This window comes from Carcharhinus amblyrhynchos, chromosome 32, assembly GCF_965287045.1.
Source record: "Carcharhinus amblyrhynchos chromosome 32, sCarAmb.v2.hapA, whole genome shotgun sequence".
In the NCBI taxonomy this organism is placed as follows: Eukaryota; Metazoa; Chordata; class Chondrichthyes; order Carcharhiniformes; family Carcharhinidae; genus Carcharhinus; species Carcharhinus amblyrhynchos.
The window spans coordinates 7,221,937-7,248,950 of record NC_137355.1 but is presented as its reverse complement, the minus strand read 5'-3'; the positions used below and the strand labels follow the sequence as shown (position 1 = coordinate 7,248,950).

General features: G+C 44.2%; 1 protein-coding gene across 1 annotated transcript in view; it reads left to right on the top strand.

Annotated features, from left to right (window-relative positions):
• znf592 (zinc finger protein 592) overlaps window positions 1-20,904 on the top strand; it is a 121,310-nt gene extending 100,406 nt beyond the window's left edge. The window contains exons 7-9 of the mRNA XM_080216289.1: window positions 7,460-7,572; window positions 12,474-12,609; window positions 14,532-20,904. Of these exons, the coding sequence (XP_080072415.1) occupies window positions 7,460-7,572; window positions 12,474-12,609; window positions 14,532-15,020 (738 nt within the window). The 3' untranslated portion in view covers window positions 15,021-20,904. The remainder of the gene's footprint in view (window positions 1-7,459; window positions 7,573-12,473; window positions 12,610-14,531) is intronic.
• Window positions 20,905-27,014: the final 6,110 nt, after the last annotated feature.

Below are 27,014 nucleotides of genomic sequence, written 5' to 3'. Positions count from 1 at the left end.
GTACGTACATGGGGTTACAAGGATAGGGCCTGGGTGGGATTATTGTTGGTGCAGACTTGATAGGCCAAATGGCCTCCTTCTACACTGTAGGGATTCTATGATCTTCAAACTGTGACCTCCTAGTTCTGGACTCCCCCACAATTGGAAACATTCTTTCTGAATCCATCCATCCATCTAACCCATTAGAATTTTATAAGCTTCTATGAGATCCCCTTTCACTCTTCTAAACTCCAGTAAATGCAATCCTAACCAACTTAGTCTCTCCTCATATGATAGACCTGCCATCCCAGGAATTAGCCAGATAAGCCTCCGCTGTACTCCCTCTATAGCAAGGACATCCTCCCTTGGATAAGGACGCCAAAACTGTCCACTATACTCCAGGTGTGGCCCCACCAACACTCTATACAGTTACAGTAAAACATCCCAATTCCTATACTCAAATCCTCTTGCTATGAAGGCCAGCACATCATACCATGAATAGTCAATAGTATGGAGAAATTCTGTCATTTTGACTGATACTGGGCTAATGAGAATAGACTGCATACATTAAGCTTGGGTTGCCTTGAATTTAGAAGGTTAGGTGTGATTTATTTGAATTGCTTAAAACGATTATAAGGATTTGATAGGGTAGATAGAGAGAAACTATTTTCTTTCTGGGTGGGAGGGGGAATGAATCCTGAACAAGGGGGCACAATCTTCAACCTTGAGCCAGCTGATGTCAGGAAGAACTTCTTCACACAAAGAGAGCGTAAACCTGGAATTCTGTCCCACAAAATACAATGAGGCTAAGTCGCTTGAAGATTTCAAAACTGAAAATTATAGTTTCAATAGGCAAGGTTGCAGGTCGACAGATTTAAGATGCAGATCAACCAGGCTGGTGGGGATAAACAGCCTTTTTCTGTTCCAATGTTCCCCATTCCACCTGCTACATATAGTATTTTAAAATCAAGCAGCATTTCACAATGAAAGATAGAGCTTCAGTTTCCTTCAGTGCATTTATAGGTTACCATGATTTCAGACTAAAGGTTTTGTTCAAATGTACCATTCTCATCATTCTACATCCTAATAGTTCATCTATTCTGTCGCTGTCAGCTTTCCATTCTGAGACTTTATCTTTCAGGAAAATGGATTTTTCTTTTAATTTTCACCCCGTTCTTAAAGTTACAAAGCCAATGCTCGGAGTGGGCCGGGCAAGCCTAAATCTATCTCCTTGCACCAAAAACCAATGCAGTTTATGGTCCCCGCAAGAAGGCACATTGGTTAACACTGTTGCCTCACAGCACCAGAGACCTGGGTGTAATTCTGACCTTGCCTGTGCGAAGTCTGCAAGTTCTCCCTGTGTCTGTGGATTTCCACCAGGTGCTCCGGCTTCCTCCCACAGTCTGAAGATGTGCAGGTTAGATGGATTGACCATGCTAAACTGCCCCTTAGTGTCCCAAGATTTGTAGGTTGGGTGGATTAGCCGTGGTAAAAAAAGAAGCTCGGACTTACAGGGATAGGGCAGAAGATGGGCCTGGGTAACTCTTTTGGAGAGTTGATTTGATTTATTTTTGTTACATGTATTGGGATACAGTGAAAAGTATTGTTTGCGCGCTATCCAGACAAAGCATACCCTTGGTGCAGACTCGATGAGCCCCATGGCCGCCTCCTGTACTGTTGGAATTCTATGCTTTTTATGGTTCTAAAAGAGACAAACAAGATGTAAGCTGGCATGAAAAGGCATTGTACCTGACCTTGCTCTGGTATTTGATCTCAGCCAAAAGGCCAAGAAATGTTTTTTCTTCTTCCTTGGAGAAAAAAATGTGTTTTTTTGCAAAGATGTACTTTATTCATATAAAATCTGAAGGATACCTTACAAAACATTTCAAATTGTTACAATGGTAAAGTGCAATGATATTTACAATTTCTCAGATCAGTAATAAGAACATTTCAATGCTTTCATTCCAGGGGCAACAATTCTCTACAAATTATTGATAATTAATTCAATAAAGGTGCATGCAGTAAAAAAAAGGTACCCTATTTCCTTAGACTCCTTTTACTCTCCAGCTCCTAGGTGGCACAGTGGTTAGCACTGCTGCTTCACGGTGCTAGGAACCTGAGTTTGATTCCTGGCTCAGGTCACGGTCTGTGTAAAGTCTACACGTTCTGCCCGTGTCTGCGTGGGTTTCCTCCGGGTGCTCCAGTTTCCTCCCACAGTCTGAAAGACATGCTGGTTAGGTGCGTTGCCATGCTAAATTCTGTCTCACTGTATCCAAACAGGCGCCAGAGTGTGGCAACTAGGGGGATTGTCACAGTAACTTCATTGCAGTGTTAATGTAAGCCTACTTGTGACACTAATAAATTAACTTTACACTTTCAATTGCCAATACTGTCACCTTCTGAAACATTGTTTTATGTAAGTGTAGTGAATTGTTTTTGTTGCTGAACCTCAATAGGAGATTTGCATGAGGGAAGGTTTTGTTATGTTTACTTTAAGTGCTGACCAGGAAGTACATGATCTGTAACCAGTCAATGGCGATCACCTGACAAGCCCTGGCATTCAGATCTTGATTTGAAGAGACTGGATAACACAGCTGTCCTTTCCCTCCTGAGACCTGTGATTCTGCTTATCCCAGTCTGATAAAATTAATGCCCCAGTGTGCATTGGCACAGGAGTATGATGCCACAGCGTCAAGGGATTACAAATTAGATTGTTAACTTCACTGAACTCTGCTGTGGGAGGCGGTGATTAGAGAGCCTTCTCATAAAGGAGAGTAAGTATGTGGGAGAAGTGTATGAAAGCGGAGTCATTGAAACCAATTCTATCCCTCAAAGATCAGTTTGATATGAAGTGGACCCTCCAATTGCATTGACAACTACAGAAATGCATATCGCAGCAAGACAAGATGAAAGACGGCAGGAGGAGGGGAGAATGATAGAACTTTGAAGGAAAGTAGCATCCAAACATGGAATCATTTAAAATGGGAGATAGAATTTACAGGAATTGCCCTACAATGAATGGGCCAGTGGTTGGCACGGTGGCACAGTGGTTAGCACTGCTGCCTCACAGCGCCTGAGACCCGGGTTCAATTCCGGCCTCAAGTCACTGCCTGTACCGAGTCTGCACGTTCTCCCTGTCTGTCCGTGGGTTTCCTCCGGGTGCTCCGGCTTCCTCCCTCAGTCCAAAAGATGTACTGGTTAGATGTATTGGCTGTGCTAAATTCTCCCTCAGTGTTGAGGAGGAACTTCTTCACACAAAGGGTTGTGAATCTGTGGAATTCCCTTCCCAGTGAAGCAGTTGAGGCTACCTCATTGAATGTTTTTAAGGCAAGGATAGATAATTTTTTGAACAGTAAAGGAATTAAGGGTATGGTGAACAGGCGGATAAATGGAGCTGAGTCCACAAAAAGATCAGCCATGATCTTATTGAATGGCGGAGCAGGCTCAAGGGGGCAGATGGCCTACTCCTGCTCCTAGTTCTGATGTTCTTATATTCTTATACCCGAATCGGTGCTGGAGTGAACATAAGAACATAAGAGTGTGGCAACTAGGGGATTTTCATAATAACTTCATTGCAGTGTTAATGTAAGTCTACTTGCGACACTGATTAAAATACTTTAAACTACAAGGGTGAGAAGGCAAGCTCAGTATCTGACTAGAATGTGTCAAATGCTTTATCTCCATATTCCAGGGTGGCCCCATTTCAAGTACCTGTTTTTTAGAATTGAAAGACCCGTATCCATCTCTTCTACATAACAAGTTTACATAGAAATTACAAGAGAACTATTGGTTTCAGCGTCTTCAGCCTATAATGTACATTGCCAAAACCTTTGATTGCTGTCTTAATGATTTACACTGATGGATATGTTTATTTACTTGTGGCAGCAACCTGAATGAAATATGTAGTACAGATAAGTTGATATATTTGTGTAACTCAGCTACTGAACTACTTGCTTAATCCTTTGTTTTGCTTGCTAAGTTATTGATGTTGTTACTGCCACTGACACTGTGGCGATGATTTAGAATTTTCCCTGTGCTGGTACAATAATGTGTATTATAAATACTTGATGAAATTCAGGTACTGTTTATAAAATTTACAGAACAAAGCCAGAGAGGAACTTATAAATATCTTTTGCAATCCCCCAGTGAAGTGACTACTGTTGTCCAGTGGGTAGCTGAATTACACAGAATCAAAAAGTCCCAGTTAGCTGGTCTCACTCGAGATGGTGACGGAGCTATTGACTGGCTACAGTGGTAAATATTCTGGGATTCCCAGTTACTGTCTACTGATTTTTATTGCTAGCATGTTTGTGGATCATGTTGAGATCAGGATCAGGTTTTGCTGTGACACATCTTGTGGTTGAATAGCCTATTGGTGATACATGTGTGTGTGACACAGACAGACAAACACACAGACAGGTGCAGACGCTCACAGACACACATGCAGACACACACACACACACACACAAACATACGAACAGGCACATATGCGCACACACATACACGCATACATTCCATCCAAGAGAAAGTGCTGAATGTGAAGGTAACCTGTCAAAACCTGAACTGGCGTTGCCAAGATGTTTTAACATTCATGCACACACAAGTTATATCCATTAGAGTTAAAGACAGGAGTATGTGGGTGGGATTTTACGGCCTTGCTTGTCCCGAAACCGTAAAATCCCATCCGAGCTCAATGGACCTTCCCAATGTCCACCCCTCACCCACTCCGATTTCCGTGGTGGGTGGGACGGTTAAATTCCGGCGTGTATCTGAGAAACCGCAAATATTCATAAAGCACATCGTAACTCTGCTCCACTTTCTTGTTTAGCTCCATGCTTTTTTGTTAGTGGGTATTTGGAGTCACCAGTATCCTCCTTCAGAAACTCATCTGGACTAATTCAACGAGATAGTTTGATAAATTAAGGGCTAGCTGTGACAAACTTACTGCTCATTTTTCTAAGTAATATAAATGTTCCTCTCCCCTTGAAGAGCGCTGGTGTATTTGTTGGGACTGTGAAACAGTTAAGTTGTGCAATTCCGTTTGCTGAAGAGGATTATTTGAACGAGCAGCTTTTGTGTTACTCAGTGTTGTCAGCCCCTTCAGAATTCCCCAGAGAGATGAAAACTTTGCCTGCTCTTGACTTTCACTCAAGGCCTCATTACCATGCAAATCCGTCGGCAGAACGTCGTGCCTTTGCAAAGCAAGCAATCCCGTATGCAAATGATAAATTATCAAACTGAGTGATCACTTGTTTTGTCGTTTAATTTTAATGTGTTTATTCTGAACAGATTAAGGCTGGATTTTCTTTTTGTCATGCATTCAGCTGGATTTAATTGTAGCAATCCAACCAATAAAAGGTACTCTTCCAACAGTTGCCCTGGAAACAACTCACCCATGTTTTCATCTCAAGTTGAAAGAGCTTTAATTTCATGCATAATAATTAAGTTTCATAAATAGAGTTTGGAAATAAACTGATATTTAATCGGAGTTATGAAAGACAATTGTACTCCTGTAGTGTTTCCACATACCTCTATTTCCCAATGTTATCCTTCCTTTTCTTCCCCACTTCTTTATTAGTGATCTACACTGACATACAGACCTATCGACACTGGAAGCCCAAAATGATCTATCTTGGGGATTTCATGGAAGCCAGCAGCCTGTGTCAGTGGACGGCTCAGTGCTAGGGAACTTCACAGTCATAAGTTGAAAGCAAAGATGGCGATTAATTAGCCTATTGTGTCTTTGCGAACGATACCTATAAATCGTCCTACTGTCCCACCTCTTCCTCTGTGTCAGATGTGGCAACACGGTGGCACAGTGGTTAGCACTGCTGCCTCACAGCACCAAGGACCCGGGTTCAGTTCCAGCCACGGGTCACCACCTGTGCGGAGTTTGCGCGTTCTCCCCGTGTCTGCGTGAGTTTCCTCCGGGTGCCTCACTTTCCTCCCACAGTCCAAAGATGTGCGAGTTAGGTTGATTGGCCGTGTTAAATTAACCCTCATGTCAGGGGATTAGCAGGGTAAATGTGTGGGGCTATGGGAATAGGGGCTGGGTGGGACTGTGGTTGGTTCAGACTGATGGGCTGAATGGCCTTTTCTGACACTGTAGCGATTCTATATTCATCCATTTTTCTTCAGAGATGTAATCCTCTCTGCTTTGACCACTCTCTTCATCCTAAAATCCTCTTCATAAAGAACATTTCTCCAAACTTTCTCCCACATTCATATACTGGATGGCAAGCCAGGAATAGAACCCCTGGAGCTGTGAGGCAGCAGTGCTAGCCACTGTGCCACCGTGCGGCCTTGTATTATTGTCACATGTACAAGTATGATGTGGAGATGCCGGCGTTGGACTGGGGTAAACACAGTAACAAGTCTCACAACAACAGGTTAAAGCCCAACAGGTTTATTTCATAGCAAAAGCCACTAGCTTTTGGAGCACTGCTCCTTCGTCAGGTAAGTGGGAGTTCTGTTCACAAGCAGGGCGTGTAAAGACACACATTCAATTTACAAAATAATGGTTGGAATGCGTGTCTTTACAGGTAATCAAGTCTTAAAGGTACAGACAACGTGAGTGGAGAGAGGGTTGAGCTCAGGTTAAAGAGATGTGTCCCGGCTGGAGACAATACACATCTCTTTAACCTGTGCTTAACCCTCTCTCCACCCACATTGTCTGTCTTTCAGACTTGATTACCTATAAAGACTCACATTCCAACCATTATTTTGTAAATTGAGTTTGTGTCTTCGTATGGCCTGTTTGTGAACAGAACTCCCACTTACCTTACGAAGGGACAGTGCTCCAAAAGCTTGTGGCTTTTGCAACCAAATATACGTCTATAAGTATACAGTAAAAAATATTGTTTCTTGCGTGCTATACAGACGAAGCATATTGTACATAGAGATAGAAAGGAGCGGGTGCAGAATGTGGTGTTGGAGTCATAGCTAGGGATAAAAGAGTTAGAATACAGTTTTAGAAGCATAGAACGAGAGTAAAAGATAGAATTAGAAGATATGCTGGGCACAGCTCTCAAGAAGTCGCCTTCTTGATGAACATCTTGTTCATGTTTCTGTGGGGCTGAGTAGCCTCTCCTGAGCTGGACATTCTGTGTAATTCTACATAAAGGAATGAAGTGAGTTTGGAACCTGTGTGCTGAAGACACATCTGGGTGACAATCCTCACCATTAGTGATGGGATGGAGCTTTACACCTGCAGACCCCTCTGGGCAGAAGTGGGAACCGCTTTTTCTACTTTCATCCCTCTGAGTGCACAGAGGTCATCGGTGAGAAAGAAAAGTGACTGGAATTTGTAAGCATAACAATCGAGGCACCAAGTCTCTGAAATGAAGGGGATATAAGAAGTTGTCCTTTTGCACAGCCAAAGTGTTTTATTTCTTTATAGAAACCAAAGTAAGATTTATGCCAACTCTTCTGCACTTCCTGTTGAAAACATAATCATTCAGTTCTCTCTCTCTCACAACAGTCAATGAAGAGGTATCCATGCCGTCAGTGTGATCGATCTTTCAACGCCTCGCACAGCCTACGGAAACATATCCGAGTCAACCACGATGGTGTCAAGAGAACTTATACCTGTTGGTAAGTGCTGCACCAGACCCCCATTGTCACATGAATGTACTGAAGTTACCTGACCTATATGAAATTAATGCTGTTCTCACATCAGATTGCCAAATATTTCTAATTGAGTGCAGTTGTGCTGTTTAATTGCCTTTAATCCTGTTGCTGTGTTAAAGAAATGATGTGGAGATGCCGGCGTTGGACTTGGGTGGGCACCGTAAGAAGTGTCACAACACAAGGTTAAAGTTCAACAGGTTTATTTGGTATCACAAGCTTTCAGAGCACTGTTCCTTCAGCACCTGGTCATCACCAAGTAAACCTGTTGGACTTGAACCTGGTGTTGTGAGACTTCCTACTGGGTTAAAGAAAGAACTGGCATTTGTTTAGCACCTATCACATCCTTTATTAATCTCAGAGCCCCTCATAGCTAATGAATCACTTTTGGAATGGTCATTCCAGCTTGCCCTTCAGAAAGGTGCTTAAAAGTAGCAGGATAGAACTCAATTGTTTCATTGTTGAAGAAGAAATGTTGGCTATAATGTTGGCACTCCTTTGGTTAATGCCATGGGATTGCCCACGCTAAATTCTCCCTCAGTATACTCAGCATCGGAGTGTGGCAACTAGGGGAATTTTACAGGAACTTCATTGCAGTATTAATGTAAACCTTACTTGTAACACGAATAAATAAACTTTAAGTTTCCGCTCATCGTACTTGCCCTTAAATTATCATCATATTCAAAGCCAAGCAGAAGATTTGACGGACACAAGGATGTTTGGGTGGTGGATAATGACATTAGGCAAGTAAATAGCACATTAACTCCCCCCATCTCCGCCTGACTCACTGTGTAAGAAATGGAAGTGAATGATTTAAAAGCCAGTGTACAGGAAGGAGACCTGATAAATCTCTGCATCTTGAGTAATTTATTTTTTATTTGGTAATGGGACATGGGCATCACTGGCAGGCCAGCATTTATTACCCATCCCTAGTCACCCTTGTTCAGAGGGCAGTTGAGAGTCAACCACATTGCTGTGGCTCTGGAGTCACCTAAAGACCAGACCAAGTAAGGACGGCAGATCCTTCCCTAAAGGATATTAGTCAACCAGATGGGTTTTTCCGACAATGATTTCATTGTCATCAGTAGACTTCTAATTTTAGCAAACGCCAATTTATCCCACCCAGTAATTTATTGAATTCAAATTCTACCATCTGCCATGGCGGGATTCGAACCCGGGTCCCCAGAGTTTCTGGATTAATAGTCTAGTGATAATATCACGTCACCAGCCGCCAACCAACTGAGCTAACCAACCCTTTCATAATGTGTCCAATGGGCAGCAATGTATCCACAAGCAGACGTTCAAGTGTAGAACCCAGCATTTTGATTATATTGAGGTGCTATAATAATGAAAGATAAAGTTGCCATAGACCCAGAGGTCCCAGAGCTCTTCCCTTTGAGAGAGAGTTGACTGGTGGTGATTTAACCTGAGGATCACTGCACCTCAGGCAAGAGGCAAGGTTGAGAAGGCGGGGTCTTCGTGGATAACCTCAGCTGGTACCGGAATTGAGTTTTAAAGTTAATTTATTGTTGTCAAGGGCAAGTTTACATTAACACCCAGTGAAGTTACTGCAAAAATCTCCTAGCCGCCACACTCTGGCACCTGCTCGGGTACACTGAGGGCGAATTTAGCACGGCCAATGCACCTAACTCGCACATCTTTTGGACTGTGGGAGAAAACCGGAGCACCAAGAGGAAACACACATAGACACGGGAGAACGTGCAGAGTCCACACAGTCAGTGACCCGTGGTCGGAATTGAACCCGGGGTCCCTGGCGCTGTGAGGCAGCAGTGCTAACCACTGTTCCACCGTGCTATGCTGTTTGCATTGCTCCGCATCACGAAGCAGCCGCCAACCAACCCCATCATAATATGTGAAGAGATTGACACCAGACTCAGAGACTGACACTGATAAAAATCTGCATACATTCTGGCACTTACAATGCCAAGTCTTGTAGCAACTCGGTTCGAAGTGAATTTATAACAACCTCAAATATCTGAAAGAGATATAATGTGGCTGAATCATCACCGAGAACTATGCAAGGCCACCTGAGAATTGAAAGGGTGCTGCTTTTCTCTCCTATCTCACCACCTTTCCTTGGGGCAGTGTCTGGAGCGCATCATTCCACAGACACATGCAGCACCTTAAGTCAAATCTGTAAGGCAGAACAACACACGTCAGCGGGATTTCTGCGGGGGCGGAACCGAGCTGACTGCTTTCTTGAGCCAACATACCTGCACAGTGTCAACCTGGGTGTGTCAGAGGAGACGCTGGATATAGCAGCGCTGCGCCATCAGGTGGCCATGCCCTGTAAGTACTGCCATCAGTTACAACCGGAATTCCCACTGGAACTGTTGGCACTTTCCACGTGTTGCAACAACAACAGGAGGTTTGTGGACATCAAATGCACGTGTACACAGGATTATAAACATAACGCGACCTCCCGTGCACACGGTGAGCAGGATCATATTGAACTGATCAAGTGGAGTCAGACGCACCGACATTGGGTGGGATTTTCCAGTGGCAGAGGGTGCAGACCCCACCCAGTAATTTTAAAGTACAATATACCATCCTTTTTGAGAAGGAGAAGGGGGAAACCCGCTGAAATTTACAGAATACTGAAAGGCCTGTTTCCATTAGTAGGAGGAATTAAGACCCAAGGGCACAGCCTCAGAGTAAAGGGATTACTCCCATTAGAACCAAGATGAGAAGGAATTTCTTCAGCCAGAGGGTGGTGAATCTGGGGAATTCATTGCCACAAAAGGTTGTGGAGGATGGGTCACTGAGTATATTTAAGACAAGATAGCTAGGTTTTTGATTGGTAAGAGGACCAAAGGTTACAGGGAAAAGGTGGGAGAATGAGTTGAGAAACTTATCAGCCATGATTGAATGGCAGAGCAGACTCGATGGGCTGAATGGCCTAATTCTGCTGCTATATCTAATGGTGTAAATTATTGCATCCACATTTATTATAGAAACTGCCTTTGTAAACAACGCCATCCGCAAGTTTCCCTCCAAACTACACACCATCCTAACTTGGAAACATGTCACTGTTCATCCACTATCGCTGGGTCAGAGTCCTGGAACTCCTTCCCTAACAGCATCCTGGGCGTATCTACACCTCAGGGACTGTAGTGGTTCAAGAGGCAGCTCATCACCACCTTCTCAAGGGCAAAAAGGGTCCTAAAAATGAATATTATAAATGCTATCCCACGATGCCACACCTGCTGACTTCCAGCATTTTCTGCTTTTATTTTTAAACAAAAGGTTTCATTGATTGGAGGATATAGTTACAGCGTGATATATGTTCATGATTTTGATTTGATTTATTATTGTGACGTATTAACGTACAGTGGAAAGTATTGTTTCTTGAGAACTATACAGACAAATCATACTGTTCATAGAGAAGGAAATGAGAGTGCAGAATGTGGTGTTACAGTCATAGCTAGAGTGTAGAGAAAGATCAACTTAATGCAAGGTAGGTCCATTCAAAAGTCTGACAGCAGCAGGGAAGAAGCTGTTCTTGAGTCGGTTGGAACGTGACCTCAGACATTTGTGTCGTCTTTCCAAAGGAAGAAGGTGGAAGAGAGAATGTCCGGGGTGCGTGGTGTCTTTGATTATGCTGGCTGCTTTGCTGAGGCAGTGGGAAGTGTAGACAGAGTCAGTGGATGGGAGGCTGGTTTACATGATGGATTAGGCGATGTTCACAATCTTTTGTAGTTCCTTGCAGTCTTGGGCAGTGCAGGAGCCCATACCAAGCTGTGATACAACCAGAAAGAATGCTTTCTATGGTGCATCAGTAAAAGTTGGTGAGAGTCATAGCTGACATGCCAAATTTCCTTCGACCTCTGAGAAAGTAGAAGCGTTGATGGGCTTTCTTAACTATAGTGTCAGCATGGGGGTCCAGGGCAGGTTGTTGGTGATCTGGACACCTAAAATCTTGAAGCTCTTGATCCTTTCTTCTACTTCCCCATTGATATAGCCAGGGGTATGTGGCCCGTGATTTTGGACACCTCTATCATGGCCTTTGCGGCTAAAGGGATCAAGGGGTACGGAGAGAAAGTGGGAGTGGGATACTGAAAATGCATGATCAGCCATGATCATGTTGAATGGTGAAGCAGGCTTGAAGGGCCAAGTGGCCTACTCCTGCACCTATTTTCTATCCCTTCACGTTGGCTTCCCCTGACACCAGTGTGAATCAGAACAGGTCTCCCATCATGTAGAAAGGATATTATTAAACTAGAAAGAGGGCAGAAGAGATTTACTAGGATGTTACCGGGACGTGATGGTTTAAAAGAGAGGCTGGATAGACTGGGACATTTTTAGGAGGCTGAGGGGTGATCATATAGAGGTCTATAAAATAATGAGGGGCATAGATCAGCTACATATATCTTTTCCAAAGGTAGGGGAGTCTAAAACTAGAGGGCATAGGTTTAAGGTGAGAAAGGAGAGATACAAAAGGGTCCAGAGGGGCAATTTTTTCACTTAGAGGGTGGTGAGTGTCTGGAACAAGCTTCCAGAGGTAGTATTTGAGACGGGTACAATTTTGTCTTTTAAAAAGTGTTTAGACGGCTACATGGGTAAGATGGATATAGAGGGATATGGGCTAAATGTGGGCAATTAGAACTATCTTATGGGTTTAGGGTATGGACAAGTTGGGCCGAAGGGCCTGTTTCTATGCTGTAAACCTCTATGACACTTATGACCACATCCATTGTGCTCCATGAAACCCTTATACAGTTAGCCAGCTGAAGAAAGAAGATTGGCATTGACAGTGTTTTGATGGGTTCACCTGCTTATGTTGTTAATGGTGGCAGCTAGCTGCCCAGTAATGATCTTGTATTCACAATTTCTGTCGTTGTTTCCAGGTATTGCACGGACGAAAAGCACTTTTTTGCCAAGCGCTTCATGTTGGAGAAACATATCAACCTTATGCACGGCATCAAGAACCCGGACTTCAGCCAGATGCCGAAAGCTGTGCATGGGGAAACAGACACAACAGTAGTGAGTCTTCCCCTCCCTGTATCTGGTTGTTGGTTTAAGGTGGGACCCAATTTTGTGCTCAGTGGGATGTGAGCGGATGTTGATATTATCTGCGTCAGACGGGCATGTTCAAAGATGGTAGTGAGATGCTTCACAGCAGGAGATGTGGAAATCAGCAGTACGTAGTGTCCCAGCACACTTGTGGGATTGGCGAAGAGGACAGAGCAGTAAATAAGGCATGGGTTAGCTTGTCTGGGTTTCGAGGACTGGATTTCCAGGTCCCAACAGTCATATCTGGCATGTGCTACAGTTTGAACACTTCCCAATGGAAACAAGTTACAGAATAGGTCCCAGAAATAAAAGGATCAGTGATTCCACCGATCAGGCTGAATACGTTTTCTAGGATGATACAGTACACCTGGCCTACTCCTGCTCCTATTTCTTATGTTCTTATGTTCTTATGACCCACCATGTCTGTACTGCCATTTGTAACAGCTGTCCAGTTAGTTTTCACAAAGCCCTGCATATTTCTGCTTTAAGTATTTAACCAATCTCCTTTTGAAAGTAACTATTTAACTACAGTGGCACCGTGTGGCACTGCTGCCTTACAGTGCTGGGACCTGGGTTCGATTCCCAGCTTGTGTCACTGTCATAGAGTCGTAGAGGTGTACAGCGTGGAAACAGGCCCTTTGGCCCAGTTTGTCCATACCGCTCCTTTTTTTAAACCCCTAAGCTAGTTCCAATTGCCCACATTTGGTCCATATCCCTCTATACCCGTTGTACCATGTGACTGTCTAAATGCTTTTTAAAAGACAAAATTGTAATAGAGAAATAGAAATGTCAGGAGTGGGAATTTGTCCGGGTGGAGTTTGCACACTCCCCCCGTGTCTGCGTGGGTTTCCCCCGAGTGCACCGGTTTCCTCCCACAGTCGGAAAGATGTGCTGGTTAGGTGCATCAACCCGATTGGACGCCGTAGTGTGCTGACTGGGGGAATTTCACAGTAACTTCATTGCAGTGTTAATGTAAGCCTACTTGTTACTAATAAATAAACTTTACTTGTTAATTCTGCTTTTGCAAAGCTTTAGTTGACGGAAAGCAGAGAGATTGTGGCTGGCTGGTTATGTGAAGCAGGAGCTAACAGGACATTTAAATGTAATCACTGGAGGAGCACTGATTTTTTTTTATCAGTCTGAGTTTGGGATTTTGAGGAACCCTGCTGGGGTGCATTGCTTTATTAGACCACCTCCTGTGTAAGTGGCACTTGAGCACACCGCATTAGATGGTGCCACTCTACACCTCATTTCCTCCAAATTACGGAGTTACAAAAAGATGCAACATTGGGCAAAAATTATTGTTTAATAGTAAACAAAGCCACAGGCTTTAGAAAACAATGCATCGCTCTGTTATTAATCTTTTTTTAAAAAACACCATCTTTTATACTTTGCCTTTATGAGTGGGTCATTGGAACACAGTGATCTATCCACAGTGTGTGACCCCTATAGGCTGTACCCTACCCACTGTCCATGGCATTGACACCGCCTCCCTAACCCACAACCTCCATCACCAAGGAGGACAAGGGCTGGAGGGTGAATGGGAAGACCATTACCTCTGAGAACACACCCCCAACTCTTCCACCATCCTGACATTCCAGACTTGCTTCACAATCACACAGCAACAATGCCCAAAGTTAATCATCTAGCAAATAAATCACATTTTACAATCTATAAGGATTTGATTTATTATTGTCACATGCATTGGGATAGAGTGAAAAGTGTTGTTCCTTGCGCGCTACACAGGCAAAGCATACCGTTCATAGAGAAGGAAAGAAGAGGGTGCAGAATGTAGTGTCACTGTCACAGTTAAGGTGTAAGGAAAGTTCAGCTTAATATAAGAGAATCCAGACACACTCTTAAAATAACGAATTATTTTCTGTTTTGTGGAGGACGTGCCTGGGAAACGAATGGCGAGTGACCGTGAGGTGGGTGAGCTGCCCGACTCCAGCACCATAGCGTCGCTTTCCAAGAGACTGAAGGTCACAGTGTTCAAGCAGTACAGATGTTCCATATGTGGCTACATGACCAAGAGCAAAGCTGACTTCCAGGAGCACATACCTCAGCACAAGTCTGACGGTTCAACCTTCCAGTGTTCACAGTGTGGGCTCTGCTATACATCCCCGCTCTCCCTGAACAGGCACCTTTACATCGTCCACAAACTCAAGCAACCTGAGAAGCCCCAGGCAGCTGACGTGGTTAGTGAAAACGGACAGGATGAGCACAACAGGGAGTCAAACACCACATCGGAGGAAGACGTAGATCTTCAGTGCCGAGTCTGCAAAGACATTTTTGACAGTGAGACAGCTTTGAGTGCTCACGTTCGGACTCATGGGATGAGGTTTATACTATCTAAGCAGAACGGAGGACCAGTGCATTGACTGCGCTGACACTAAGGGGAACCTTTTTAATCCTTCTGCAGCCTGAATGGGTCTGCTGTGACCCCAGAGATGAACCTGCATTCATTGATACATAACACAGCAACATATTAGTAAGCAAACGGAAGTGGTACTCATTCAAAGCTTCTCCCTACCCTCTTAAAGGTTCACAAGTGTTGCTCCAGGAATGACCATCCTGCAAACACTAGCTTCTTTGCCCTTTTTCTTGCTGGTATCAAAACAGCAGCTTTTATATTTTTTTTACAACCCAATGCACAAGCAGAAACTGGCAGGGAAAGCAAGCCAAAGATGCTTTCTGCACCCTCCAGCCCTGAATACCCTCCAGCGTCTGTGACCCGTTTTTACCTGTTATGTGGTTTTGCACTCGCGTGTCTCCGGCCTGCTTCCAGGTTTCGGAGTCTCTCAAATTACAGAAACAGAACCGTGTCCTATTGCTTCTGGATTGCTTCATTGTTAGGTCAAAATTGGGAGTTAAAAGGTTGTGTGTTTGGCTTTTTGAGCAAATTAAGTGGCTCAGAGTGAATGGGTTCTCCTTTTTTAGAATGAAAAATTGAGGTTTAGTATGCATGCAATAAGGCGCCACAACATGAAGTAGCTTATTTTAACTATCTTTGTCTTCCCATCCCTTATTTAGCAGCAAGTGGACAGATTATTCCGAGAGTAAAGCTCGGCAATCAGCTGTGATGCAATTGTCCTCTCTTTTGTGTGTTCTGTTGGGACTGGCAGTCTTCAGGATGACACTTCTCCTCCTTTTGCTTTGTCACTTGTTTTGGGGGTTTAGTTTCCACCTGTTCGCTTGCTGACAAAGCACTCCTCGATGTTCCACTCCGACCATATCCCCAGCACGTACCTTCGACTGTTTGCATGGCATTGCTTGAAACTGGGTGACCAGAGTAAGGCACAAAACCCCACTTAGAAATCACACCTCCAGCATCCTTAAGTCCTGTGCTTCCAGTGCGCAACCTCTGTATGTATCAAGCATTGCTCCCAAAATCTGAATAATGCAGTAGCTTGTCCAGTCACTGGGGGCTGGTTCTGATAAATACTATGGTACAGCAGGAGTACTTTCCTTTCCAGTGGGCGAGCGAGGTGCAGGGCTGCAAATGTCCGTGTTAAAAGTTATCACCTTGCATGATAACTTTCTCCTCATTTGTGACGTCTGCAGAGACAATGACGTTTTGGATTGCTCTGTGGGATTTCATCTCTATTTGTCCATGTTAGTCTTTCACAAAACCCACACACTTTGGCATTTGTACAGCAAAATAAGAATCATAGATTTACACCACAGAAGCAGACTCTTTGGCCCTTTAAGTCTGTACTGTGTTTTCCTGTGTCTGTACCTCCTAATCATCCTGCTTTTTACCCAATCTTCTTTATTTCACTATCTTGATTCCGCCCCCCCCCCCCCGTTTAACATGTTTGGTGGACACTGCTTGAAGAATGGTTTGTGACAGAGAACTCCATATTCCACTTCTAATACCCCGATCCCCCCACCACCCCCGTTCATCGTTCCGAGGAAAGGAGGAGCGATAGAGCAAGACAGCCAGGGCCCAACGCCGTCACAGGCTTAAAACAAACCCGCATCCATTCTTTTTCTTTCCCTCTGCGTGTACCTCAGTGGAGAGGGTAACAGTGCACGTCTTGGCGGGGAGAATGGGGAAGCCGTGCTAGTGCAGCATTCTGCACCAAAGCTCCTGAAAAGAACCATAAAATGTAAGAGCAGAAGAAGTCCATTCGGCCCATTAAGTCTGCTCCACCATTCAGTGAGATCATGGTTGATCTGATATAACCCTCAGCTCAACTTCCATAAGATACAGGAGCAAAACTAGGCCACTCAGCCCATCGAGTGCTCCACCATTCAATCATGGCTGATTCTTTCTTCTCATCCCAATTCTCCTGCCTTTTTCCCATAACCCCTGATCCCCTTATTAATCAAGAACCTAACTATCTCTGTCTTAAAGACATTCAATGACCTGGCCTTCACAGTCTTCTGTGGCAAAGAGTTCCACAGATTCACCACTCTCTGGCTGAAGAAATTCCTTCTCATCTCTGTTTTAAAGGATCGTGCCTTTAGCCTGAGGTTGTACCCTCTGGTTCTAGTTTTTCCTACTATTGGAAACATCCTCTCCGCGTCAACTCTATCCAGGCCTCACAGTATCCTGTAAGTTTCAATAAGATCTCCCCTCATCCTTCTGAAGTCCAATGAACACAGACCCAGAATCCTCAACCGTTCCTCATATGACAAGCTCTTCATTCCTGCATTCATTCTTGTGAACCTCCTCTGGACCCTTTCCAAGGCTAGCACATCCTTCCTTAGATATGCGCCCAAAACCACTCTCAGTATTCCAGATGGGATCTGACTAGAGCCTTATACAGCCTCAGAAGTACATCCCTGCTCTTGTATTCTAGCCCTTTTCCTGCTTTATCCCAATCCCGAAGATGAAAGCAAAATACTGGGGATGCTGGAATCTGAAGAAAAACAGAAAATGCTGGAAAATCTCAGCAGGTCTTATAGCATTTGACGAAGGGTCATCAAGACTCAAAAATTTTGGCTCTATTCCCTCTACACAGATGCTGTCAGACCTGCTGAGAGTTTCCAGCCTTTTCTGTCTTTGTTGCCCTTGATTCCCTTACTTTTTAAAAGTCTGTCTATTTCACCCTTGAAAATACTTAACAACCCACCCTGTAGAGCCCTCTGCAGTAAAGAATTCAACAGATTCACTACCCCCTGAGAGAAGAAATTCCTCCATATCCCTGTCTTAAATAGACACACTCAGAGACTGTGCACTCTGGTCCTAGACTCTCCCACAAGGGAAACAACTTCTCAGCAATGACCCTGTCAAGCCCCGAGAATCCAATATGTCCCATAAGGTCACCTCTCATTCTTCTCAACTCCAATGAGTACAGGCCCAACCTACTCAAACTCCCCTCATAACAAAATCCCTCCACTGTTTCTCCTTGTACTTGCCTGAGAATTCCCAAAGTGGGCACTGCTCTGAATGAGAGGGAAAGCTAATTGTGTAACACTAGAGTGTTTAGACAACAAATAAACACTGCATATTGGAATTGGGAAGACCTGACTGCTATTGATCTTTGTTCACTGAGGACAAACTGAAAATGTCAGTTCTGTAGAAATCCATAGAATCCCACAGTGCAGAAGGAGGCCACTTGACCCATCGAGACTGCACTGACTATAATCCCACCCAGGCTCTAACCCCATACCTATACATTTACCCTAGTTAGTCCCCCTAATATTAAGGGGCAATTTTGGGATGGCCAATCCACCTAACCTGCACGTCTTTGGAGTGTGGGAGGAAACCCACGCAGACACAGGGAGAACATGCAGACTCCACACAGTCACCCAAGCCAGGAATCAAATCGGATCCCTAGCGCTGTGAGGGAGCAGTGCTCACCACTGTGCCACCGTGCTGGCCCAAACTGAACATGCTGAAATCAGGGACTTTCTCTCAATTGTTAACCCCCTAATCATGTTGGAGGGGGGATTTTGATTTAATTTTTTTTTCTCATTGTGTCATGTGAATGTGCAGTTAGAATGACCCCATTCCGGGTTGTAATTTCATTGTAGCCTTCTAGGATTTTGCCATTGTCTGCCTGACATCACTAGGGTTGTTGGGTCAAGACTACAGAACTATCCTGTGCATCAAGCGCTGGAAAAATACAAATACCTTACAGAATTCAGGGCCGGAATTTTATTGCCCCACCCGTCATAGGAATCGGAGCGGGTGAGGGTCGGAAAATGGAAAGGTTTGAGTACCTCAGGCGGGATTTTATGGTTTTGGGACAAGCGAGGCTGGAAAATCCCACCCCAGGTTTTTATTAGATTTTATTGGATTTATTAGTGTTGCATTAAACGCGGACCCTGGTTTGAGGTTAAGAGCGTGCCAAGCCAAGGTTCCAAATTAGTCTAAATATAGTCAGTGTCAGTCAGGTGTTTTAAATTGCTAACTGTTCCATTGAGATGTAAGGTGTGAAATGTCAGCCTTGTAAGGCTGCACCGTCTCCAGTGCTGAGATTTTCCATAAACTGATCAGTCACAACTTCAGAATTAACTGTTACTCATCACCCTGTTAAAGGAAGTCATCGGGGAAGCTACTCAAAGCACGAAATAGATTTCTTTTCAATAATAGATGAGGACAGAAATGAATTTTGACATTGGGTTTTCACTATTCCACTAATTTCCACTAAAGCCATGTCCATTTGTGTGCGATGCTTGCATTTTGCGAGATTAAAAAAGCTCATTTCGCATTTTCAAAATAAAGGTCTAACCCTGGTGCTGGCGACCAGAGACATGTGCAGGTCACTGAGCTCATGATGGTCACTGACTGGCGCACTTCTTTCAATCACATTATCAAATCTATACACCACCAGCTAGCTGGCACTTACATTAGTCTGAAAGCAGGTTTTTAAGGGACAGCAAGGTTCTCAAGATCTTGCAGACCTCTCTCGTGGCGAATCTGTTTAATCTCAAACGGGTTTCTTAATGTTGAGTGGAGATTTGGGCACCAAATAAGATGGCAATGTACTCGCCAACAACATAGTAAGCTGACTGGTGTTTTTCCTTCTCAACCGCTTTCCCTCTCACGGGTTACAGGAAGTATAAAGGGGGATCTTGTCAGTTTGTGCATTGGATTGTTTTCTTTTCGCAGCCTCTCCCCTTGCCTATTTAAAATGAAGGTTTCAGGACAATGTCCGGTCACCCCACTGACCTTTCTGTAAGTCACTTCAGAGCGCGGCTGAAGCCACTTAATGGAAGTATCTCTCACTCTCTCCACACACACACACCCCCACCCCACCCCACCACCCTGGGACTAGTGACACATTCCTCTCTGTCCGCTTGTTTCTTTTGAAGCAGACCCTGTAGAATGTATGGGATTGAGTCAGAGTCTGTGCCAGTCTTTCCTTTGTAAATGGGCAGTGCCACTCGGAAGGATGCTCATTATCTGGCTCCTGCACTGCCATTCTTTCTGGTACCCACCTGAATGGCACTAACGTAATTTACAGGAGGACCAAATAAAGTATTTTAAAATAATTTAAAAAAAAAGAACTAGTGTAATTCCCTGCTTAAATGACCACTGTACTGTATCTTACTTAAATTTTATAAGATTAATTTCTTTAAAGAAAAATGTATCTCCCATATTACTCAATTTTATAAATTACTTTGGAGATTTATATTTAATTGTAGTCATATTGACTAAAATTTTCACGTGAACTTCCTATTTAAGTGCTATACTACCTTACGCTGTTGTGTTCACGTGATGTTATATTACACTTAAAAGGGTACACCCCAGACTCCAAGCATGAACTGTATCAAGAGCCACACTCTCCACTACCAGAAAGATTCATTTTTGATTTCTTTTTCACCCACATAGTACACTTCTTGCTGAGTTGCGTCCTCGGGCTATGAGCAGGGACTTACTTGCTCCGACGACGAGGTTAGCTTGTGTTTGCTATGTTGGTGAAATGGTTAAACGCTGGGAGTTGGATTTGAGAGCGGTTTTAATTATTGTACATTGATTGGAGTCTGGAGTCTATCCCTTAATATTTTTGAGTCGGAATGCAGCCCTATTATTTACAGATGAAATAATTTAAAATATTTATCTTGCAGGATTCAGCTCTGTTCACTTCCTTACTTCAATGTTTTTTATACAGCATATACAGACATTTGTACTTTTTGATAAATGTGTATAGTAGCATGTAGAGAAACATTTTGCAAGGTAACCTGTGTAGTTTGCTAAGGATAGATCTACATGTTATCAGGGATTTTCCCCAACCCAAGCCATCACCTCTCTATTTAATCTGTATCGGCCTCCGTGCCTTCCTATTATGTTTACTTAATATTTCAAATAAAAGGAACAGAAAGTGAATTTTTAATAGCCTCTTGTTCAGTCTGTTATCTTTAGCTTGGTGTGCAATCAGCCCTCTAAATATTTACCTCATACGTAGAAACTATCCAGTGTCAATGAGTTTAAAGTTTATTTATTAGTGCCACAAGTTACTGCCCAACACCTGTTCGGGTACACTGAGGGAGAATTTAGCATGGCCAATGTACCTAACCGGCACGTCTTTCCGACTGTGGGAGGAAACTCACGCAGACGTGAGGAGAACGTGCAAACTCCGCACAGACAGTGACCCAAGCCGGGAATCGAACCCGTGTCCCTGGCACTGAGAGGCAGCAGGGCTAACCGCTGTGCCAACCGTGCTCATGGTAAGTCAGAAGATGTATTGTTTTCTATGCTCAGGGATATTATGCCATGAAGAATACAATATTCTACTTTATTGTGGGTGCCCTTAATTCTGCAAAATCTAAGATCTGAAGGTATGAATGTATGCAGACATTCTGGCTCTGGTGTTTGGTGTTATTTTATTTGCTTGTTTTGATAATATTTCTGCAGGTCATCTGGATACTGGAATACAGAGTAAAATTTCAACATTTGCTCACAATACCAAACTTGGAAGTCTGGAAAACATGATGATACCATCCATCAGCAAAAGGAAATCTATCAGCTACGAGATCGGGCAGATGGAATTTAACACGGGAAAGTGAGAGGTGATACATGAGGATTGTGCAGTACCAAGATTTGAGGTTTTTCATTTGTGGCTGGCCATCCTTCATTGCCCATCCCAAGTTGCACTTGAAGGGCAGTTGACAGCCACATTGCTGTGGCTCTGGAGTCACACATAGGCCAGACCAAGTTAGGACAGCAGATTTCCTTCCCTAAAGGACATTAGTGAACCAGATGGATATTTCCAATAACGAACAACGGTTTCATGGTCATCAGTAGATACCTAACTCCAGATTTTTTAAATTGAATTCAAATTTCACCACCTGCCGTGGCAGGATTCAAACCCAGGTCCCCAGAACATTAGCTGAGTTTATAGATTAATAGTCTGCGATAATGCCACTAGGCCATCGCCTCCCAGTGCAGCCACTCTAAGAAAATGTGTTGGCCTTATCATTTCTTAATCCACTCTTGCGTTGTTTTCCTATGTAGTAATTGCTTGACTCACTAAACATGGGTAAAACAAGGCTTTTTAAGTGAAAAATATTAAGCATTCTAAGTCAAACCATGTGACACTTTGGACCACTTGCCTTTAAGCATAGCTGGAATTTCATAATGCAACAGTTTAACTATTTAATTCAAACGTATTAAAAGCATGAATTGCAGAAATCTTTGCTTACCTATTTGACTGGGGAATAGTATATAGGGGGGGGGGGGGTCGCTCCTTCTTCTGATTTATATTTAAAAGCTGGACCTGGGGGTCCAGGGCACAGTCTTCAAATTTGGAAGATGTGCAAGCTTGTGAACGGTGAGAAGAGTGGTGAGAAGAGTAGTGATCGATGCCTTCCCTTTCTCAGAAGTGTATGATGAGCCATAGTGTTTGACAGCTGAGACATCCATTACTCACGAATAGTGATGGAGCTCAAGGAGATGTTGACAGGCTGGTGGAATGGGCAGACACGTGGCTGATCAGATTTAATGTGGAGAAGTGTGAGGTGATATGTTTTGGAACACAGGAGAGGTGACACAAACTAGAGGGTACAATTCTAATGGAAACGCAGGGGCAGAGGGTGTATATGAGCACAGGTCATTGAAGGTGACCAGGGCAGGTTGAGAACTCAATGAATAAATGTGATGGAATCCTGCGTTTTATCAATATGGGCAGAGTACAGAAGCAAATGCATCCTGAACCTTCATAAAACACTGGTTCAGCCTCACCGGGGAAGGATGTGAAAGTTTTAGAAAGGGTGCAGAAAAGATTTACGAGACTGGTTCCAAGAATGAAAGATTTCAGTTATTTGGAGAAGAGAGATTTGTTAGACACGTTCAAAATCATGAGGGAACTGGAGAGGTGGGAGGGTGATCAGGATATTAAATCTGATGATCATCCATTATCATAATGAATGGCAGAACATGCTCAAAGGGCCGAATGGCCTGTGCCTGCTTCTTGTTCCTATGGAGAGCGTAAATGGGGAGAAACTTCTCATCGACGGAAAGTCAAGAACCCAAAGGTGACGAATAAGACAACTAGAAGCTACATGAGGAAAAACCTCTTTACACAACAAGTGGTTTTGGATCTGAAATACACTACCAGAGTGCACGGTGGAAGCAGATTCGGTTGTGGCTTTCAAAAGAGAACTAGGTAATTATCTGAAGGGAAAGGGTTTTACAGGGAAAGGTGGAGGAGTGGGACTGGCTCAGCTGCTGTTGTAGAGGGCTGACACAAAGACAATGGGCTGAATGGCCTCATTCTGAAACCGTCACCTGGGCTGCCTCGCCCGGGCCTGGACGCTCGGGCCGCCTCGCCCGGGCCTGGACGCTCGGGCCGCCTCGCCCGGGCCTGGACGCTCGGGCCGCCTCGCCCGGGCCTGGACGCTCGGGCCGCCTCGCCCGGGCCTGGACGCTCGGGCCGCCTCGCCCGGGCCTGGACGCTCGGGCCGCCTCGCCCGGGCCTGGACGCTCGGGCCGCCTCGCCCGGGCCTGGACGCTCGGGCCGCCTCGCCCGGGCCTGGACGCTCGGGCCGCCTCGCCCGGGCCTGGACGCTCGGGCCGCCTCGCCCGGGCCTGGACGCTCGGGCTGCCTCGCATTCTGAGCCTGAAACTACCTTCAAACCCTAAGCCTCCTACTCTTTGCTGCTCGACCAATCACAGGCTGATAGATTAGTCAGCCTATCAGCAACAAATTCAGGGAGAAACCAGCCAGTAATTGGATAAGCAACGTTGCAGCATCTTTCAAATATAAGCCTGGTGAATGGCCAAGTCTGCCAAGCCACATTGTATTGGACAAATCTGCATTAAATAGAAATTGCTGGAGTGGCACTTTGGTGCTCTCTGAAAGCACTACGCCACTGGGGCCATGTACACATGCGTTTAAAGGTGGCAGGACATAAAGGGAGAGTGGTTAGCAAAGCAAATGCAATCTCACCTTTAATTTTGAAAATAGAGGCATTGAGAACAAAAGCAGGGAAGTTATGGTGAACCTTTATAAAGATCTTGTTAGGTCACAATTTAGAACATTGCCTCCAGTTCTGGTCGTCACATTTTCAGAAAGATTTGATGGTCTTTGAGAGGGTGCAATGGAGATTTACTGGAATTGTTCTGGGAATTTTAGCTTCAAGACTGAATAGGTTTCATCACATCTTGTACTGAATGGCGGCGGTGCTAGCCTTTGTGCCCCCGTGCCACCCTGTAACTACAGATATTATTTCAGAAAGCATTGATGGAGCAAATTTTTTTCCCCCACTACGGAAGCATTCCTCGTATTTCCAACTCTCTTACCTTGGGGAATTCAATTAAGACATGTGTCGTGGTTTCAGGTCTTGTTCCCCTCAAGTGATCAGGTCAAGAATTTCAGAGTTTTAAAATCAGCCTTTTATTACAAACTATAGCATTGGCTAGAGTACACCAGCTGTTGGCATAGTCCAGAGCAAAAGATATAGAATTACACAAACAGATATGCTCCCAGATTCGATTACAAATACTTAGCGCACACAAAAGATCTACATTTGTGTAGAAGTTATGTATATCCACTCACAACTATTGATTAGGTTTACATCATGCATAAGGTATGAATACTATTAACCAATCACACCATGTGTACGTCTACTTGATTATAATATCCAGTTAGTGTAGAGGCTTGAATATGCTTTTTGGTCTGATATACCCCCAGCTACAATTTGTCCTTAACATAATTTGTGTGTGACTTGTAGATGCCAATTATCCTCTCCATGTCAAGGCCCTCAGTGCTTGATAAATTCTAAATTCTCTCAGGCTGTGGAGGTTTGATAGATAAACCCAACATTAAAGCGGTGAACAGTGTTCTCTCCCTATGTCATCTTTAGAAAATTCAGTTATCTGAACAGATTGAAGAACAGCCCCACATTGTTTTACAGTCTGTGAGGGTTGACTGTGATGGTTCAGCCTGAGAACTAACAGCCTCCAGTTTGTGACCTTGGATGTTTACAGCTAGCAGTGTGGATGAGCTAAACTGAATCTTTTAACCCTTTCAGTGAGTACAATTATGAGTACGGCTACGAGCTCCCTTTCAGACTATCACTGCTGAGACCCTGTCAGTAGGTACTTCATTGCAGTAACTTGACATGGATTGGGTTTTGCAGGAGTCATTGAACATAAAAATTAGGAGCAGGAGACGACCATTCAGCCCCTCAAACCTGCTCCACCATTTAATAAGGTCATGACTGACTTGTGGCCACAACTCCACTTTCCACCATAACCCTTGAGTCCCTTGTCAATAAAATTCAGTTTAACTCCACCCTGAGTATATTCAGTGACCCAGCCTCCATTGCTGTCTAGGGGAGAGAATTCCACAGACCAGCAACACTCAGAGAAGAAATTCCTCCTCATCACCGTCTTAAATGAAAGAGCCCTAATTGTTAAACGATAACTCCCCTAGTTCTAAACTCCCAGAGGACAGCATGCACTTAGCATCCACTCTCTCTCAAATCCCCCAGGATCTTGTGTTTCATTCTCCTGAACTTCAGTCGATGCAGGCCCAGTTTGTACAACCTTCCTCATCCCAGGAATCAGCAAACCTCTCTCAACTCCTTACAGTGTATATCCTGTCCAACATAAGGAAACCAAAACTGTACACAGTGCTCCAGATGTGTTCTCACTAAGGCCCTGCGTTTCCCTACTTTTATTCACTGTTCCCTTATTGCAAAGGGAATTTGCAATAATTCCCTTTGCAATAAGGATCAATGTTCCATTTACCTTCCACATAATTACCTGCAAACTAACTTTTTGCAATACCTATGACTATGACTCTATCTCTGGTTTGCACTGCTGCCTCATAGCACCAGGGAGCTGGGTTTGATTCTGGCCTTGGGTGACTCTGTGTGGAGTTTACACATTCTCCCCGTGTCTGTGTGGGTTTCCTCTGGGTGTTCTGGCTTCTTCCCACAGTCCAAAGATGCCTGGGTTAGATGGATTGGTAAATGTGTGCGGTTATGGGGGTAGGGCAGCGTCTCTGGACCTAGTAAGATGCTCTTTCAGAGAGTCGTTACAGAATTGGCCAAATGGCCTCCTGTACTAGGGAATCTATCTCTCTGCAACTTGGAACTCTGCAGTCTCTCTCCATTTAAATAACGTAATTATTTTCAATTCTTCCTGCCAAAATGGACAATTTACACATTCCCACATTATACTCCATCTGCCCTATCTTTCCCCACTCACTTAACCTTTCAAAATAACTTTGTCAACACCTTGTGATCTGTTGACTAGTTACTTTCCTTACGATCTCTGTGCCCTAGAGGTTGGTTGATGAAGTGTTTGGCAGATTAAATTTGAGGCTGACTTCACTCGTTACATTCTTTATTCGACATGCTTCTCAATTTGAAGACAATATCTCACGTCCTTTCAAAGCAGGACAGAAATTCTGTAACCATTTAACCAGCTGTGTCAAACAAAGGAAGCAACCTGAATATAAGTAGCCCTTTGACACAAGATTGACCACAAATGTAATAGCAGCATTTGTGGGTCCCGCCTAGAATCTGATTGTAAACTGCATGTCGGTGGCACAGTGGTTAGCACTGCTGCCTCACAGCAACAGGGACTCGGGTTCGACTCCCGGCTTAGGTCACTGTCTGTGGAGTTGGCGCATCCTCCCCATGTCTGTGTGGGTTTCCTCCGGGTGCTCCGGTTTCCTCCCACAGTCCGAAAGACGTGCTGGTTAGGGTGCATTGGCCGTGCTAAATTCTCCCTCAGTGTACCCGAACAGGCGCCAGAGTGTGGCGACTGGGGGACTTTCACAGTAATTCCATTGTAGTGTTAATGTAACACTAATAAATAAACTTGAACTTAAAAATCTATTTCATTAATTGCAGCTGATTAGTTGCTCTCGCTGATTGTTTTTGGAACAGTGTGTTTAGCACAATGCATTGGTGTGATTTTTCAGCCCTTCCTGAAGGTGTGATCTTCCAGTCCTGCCAAAGATGAC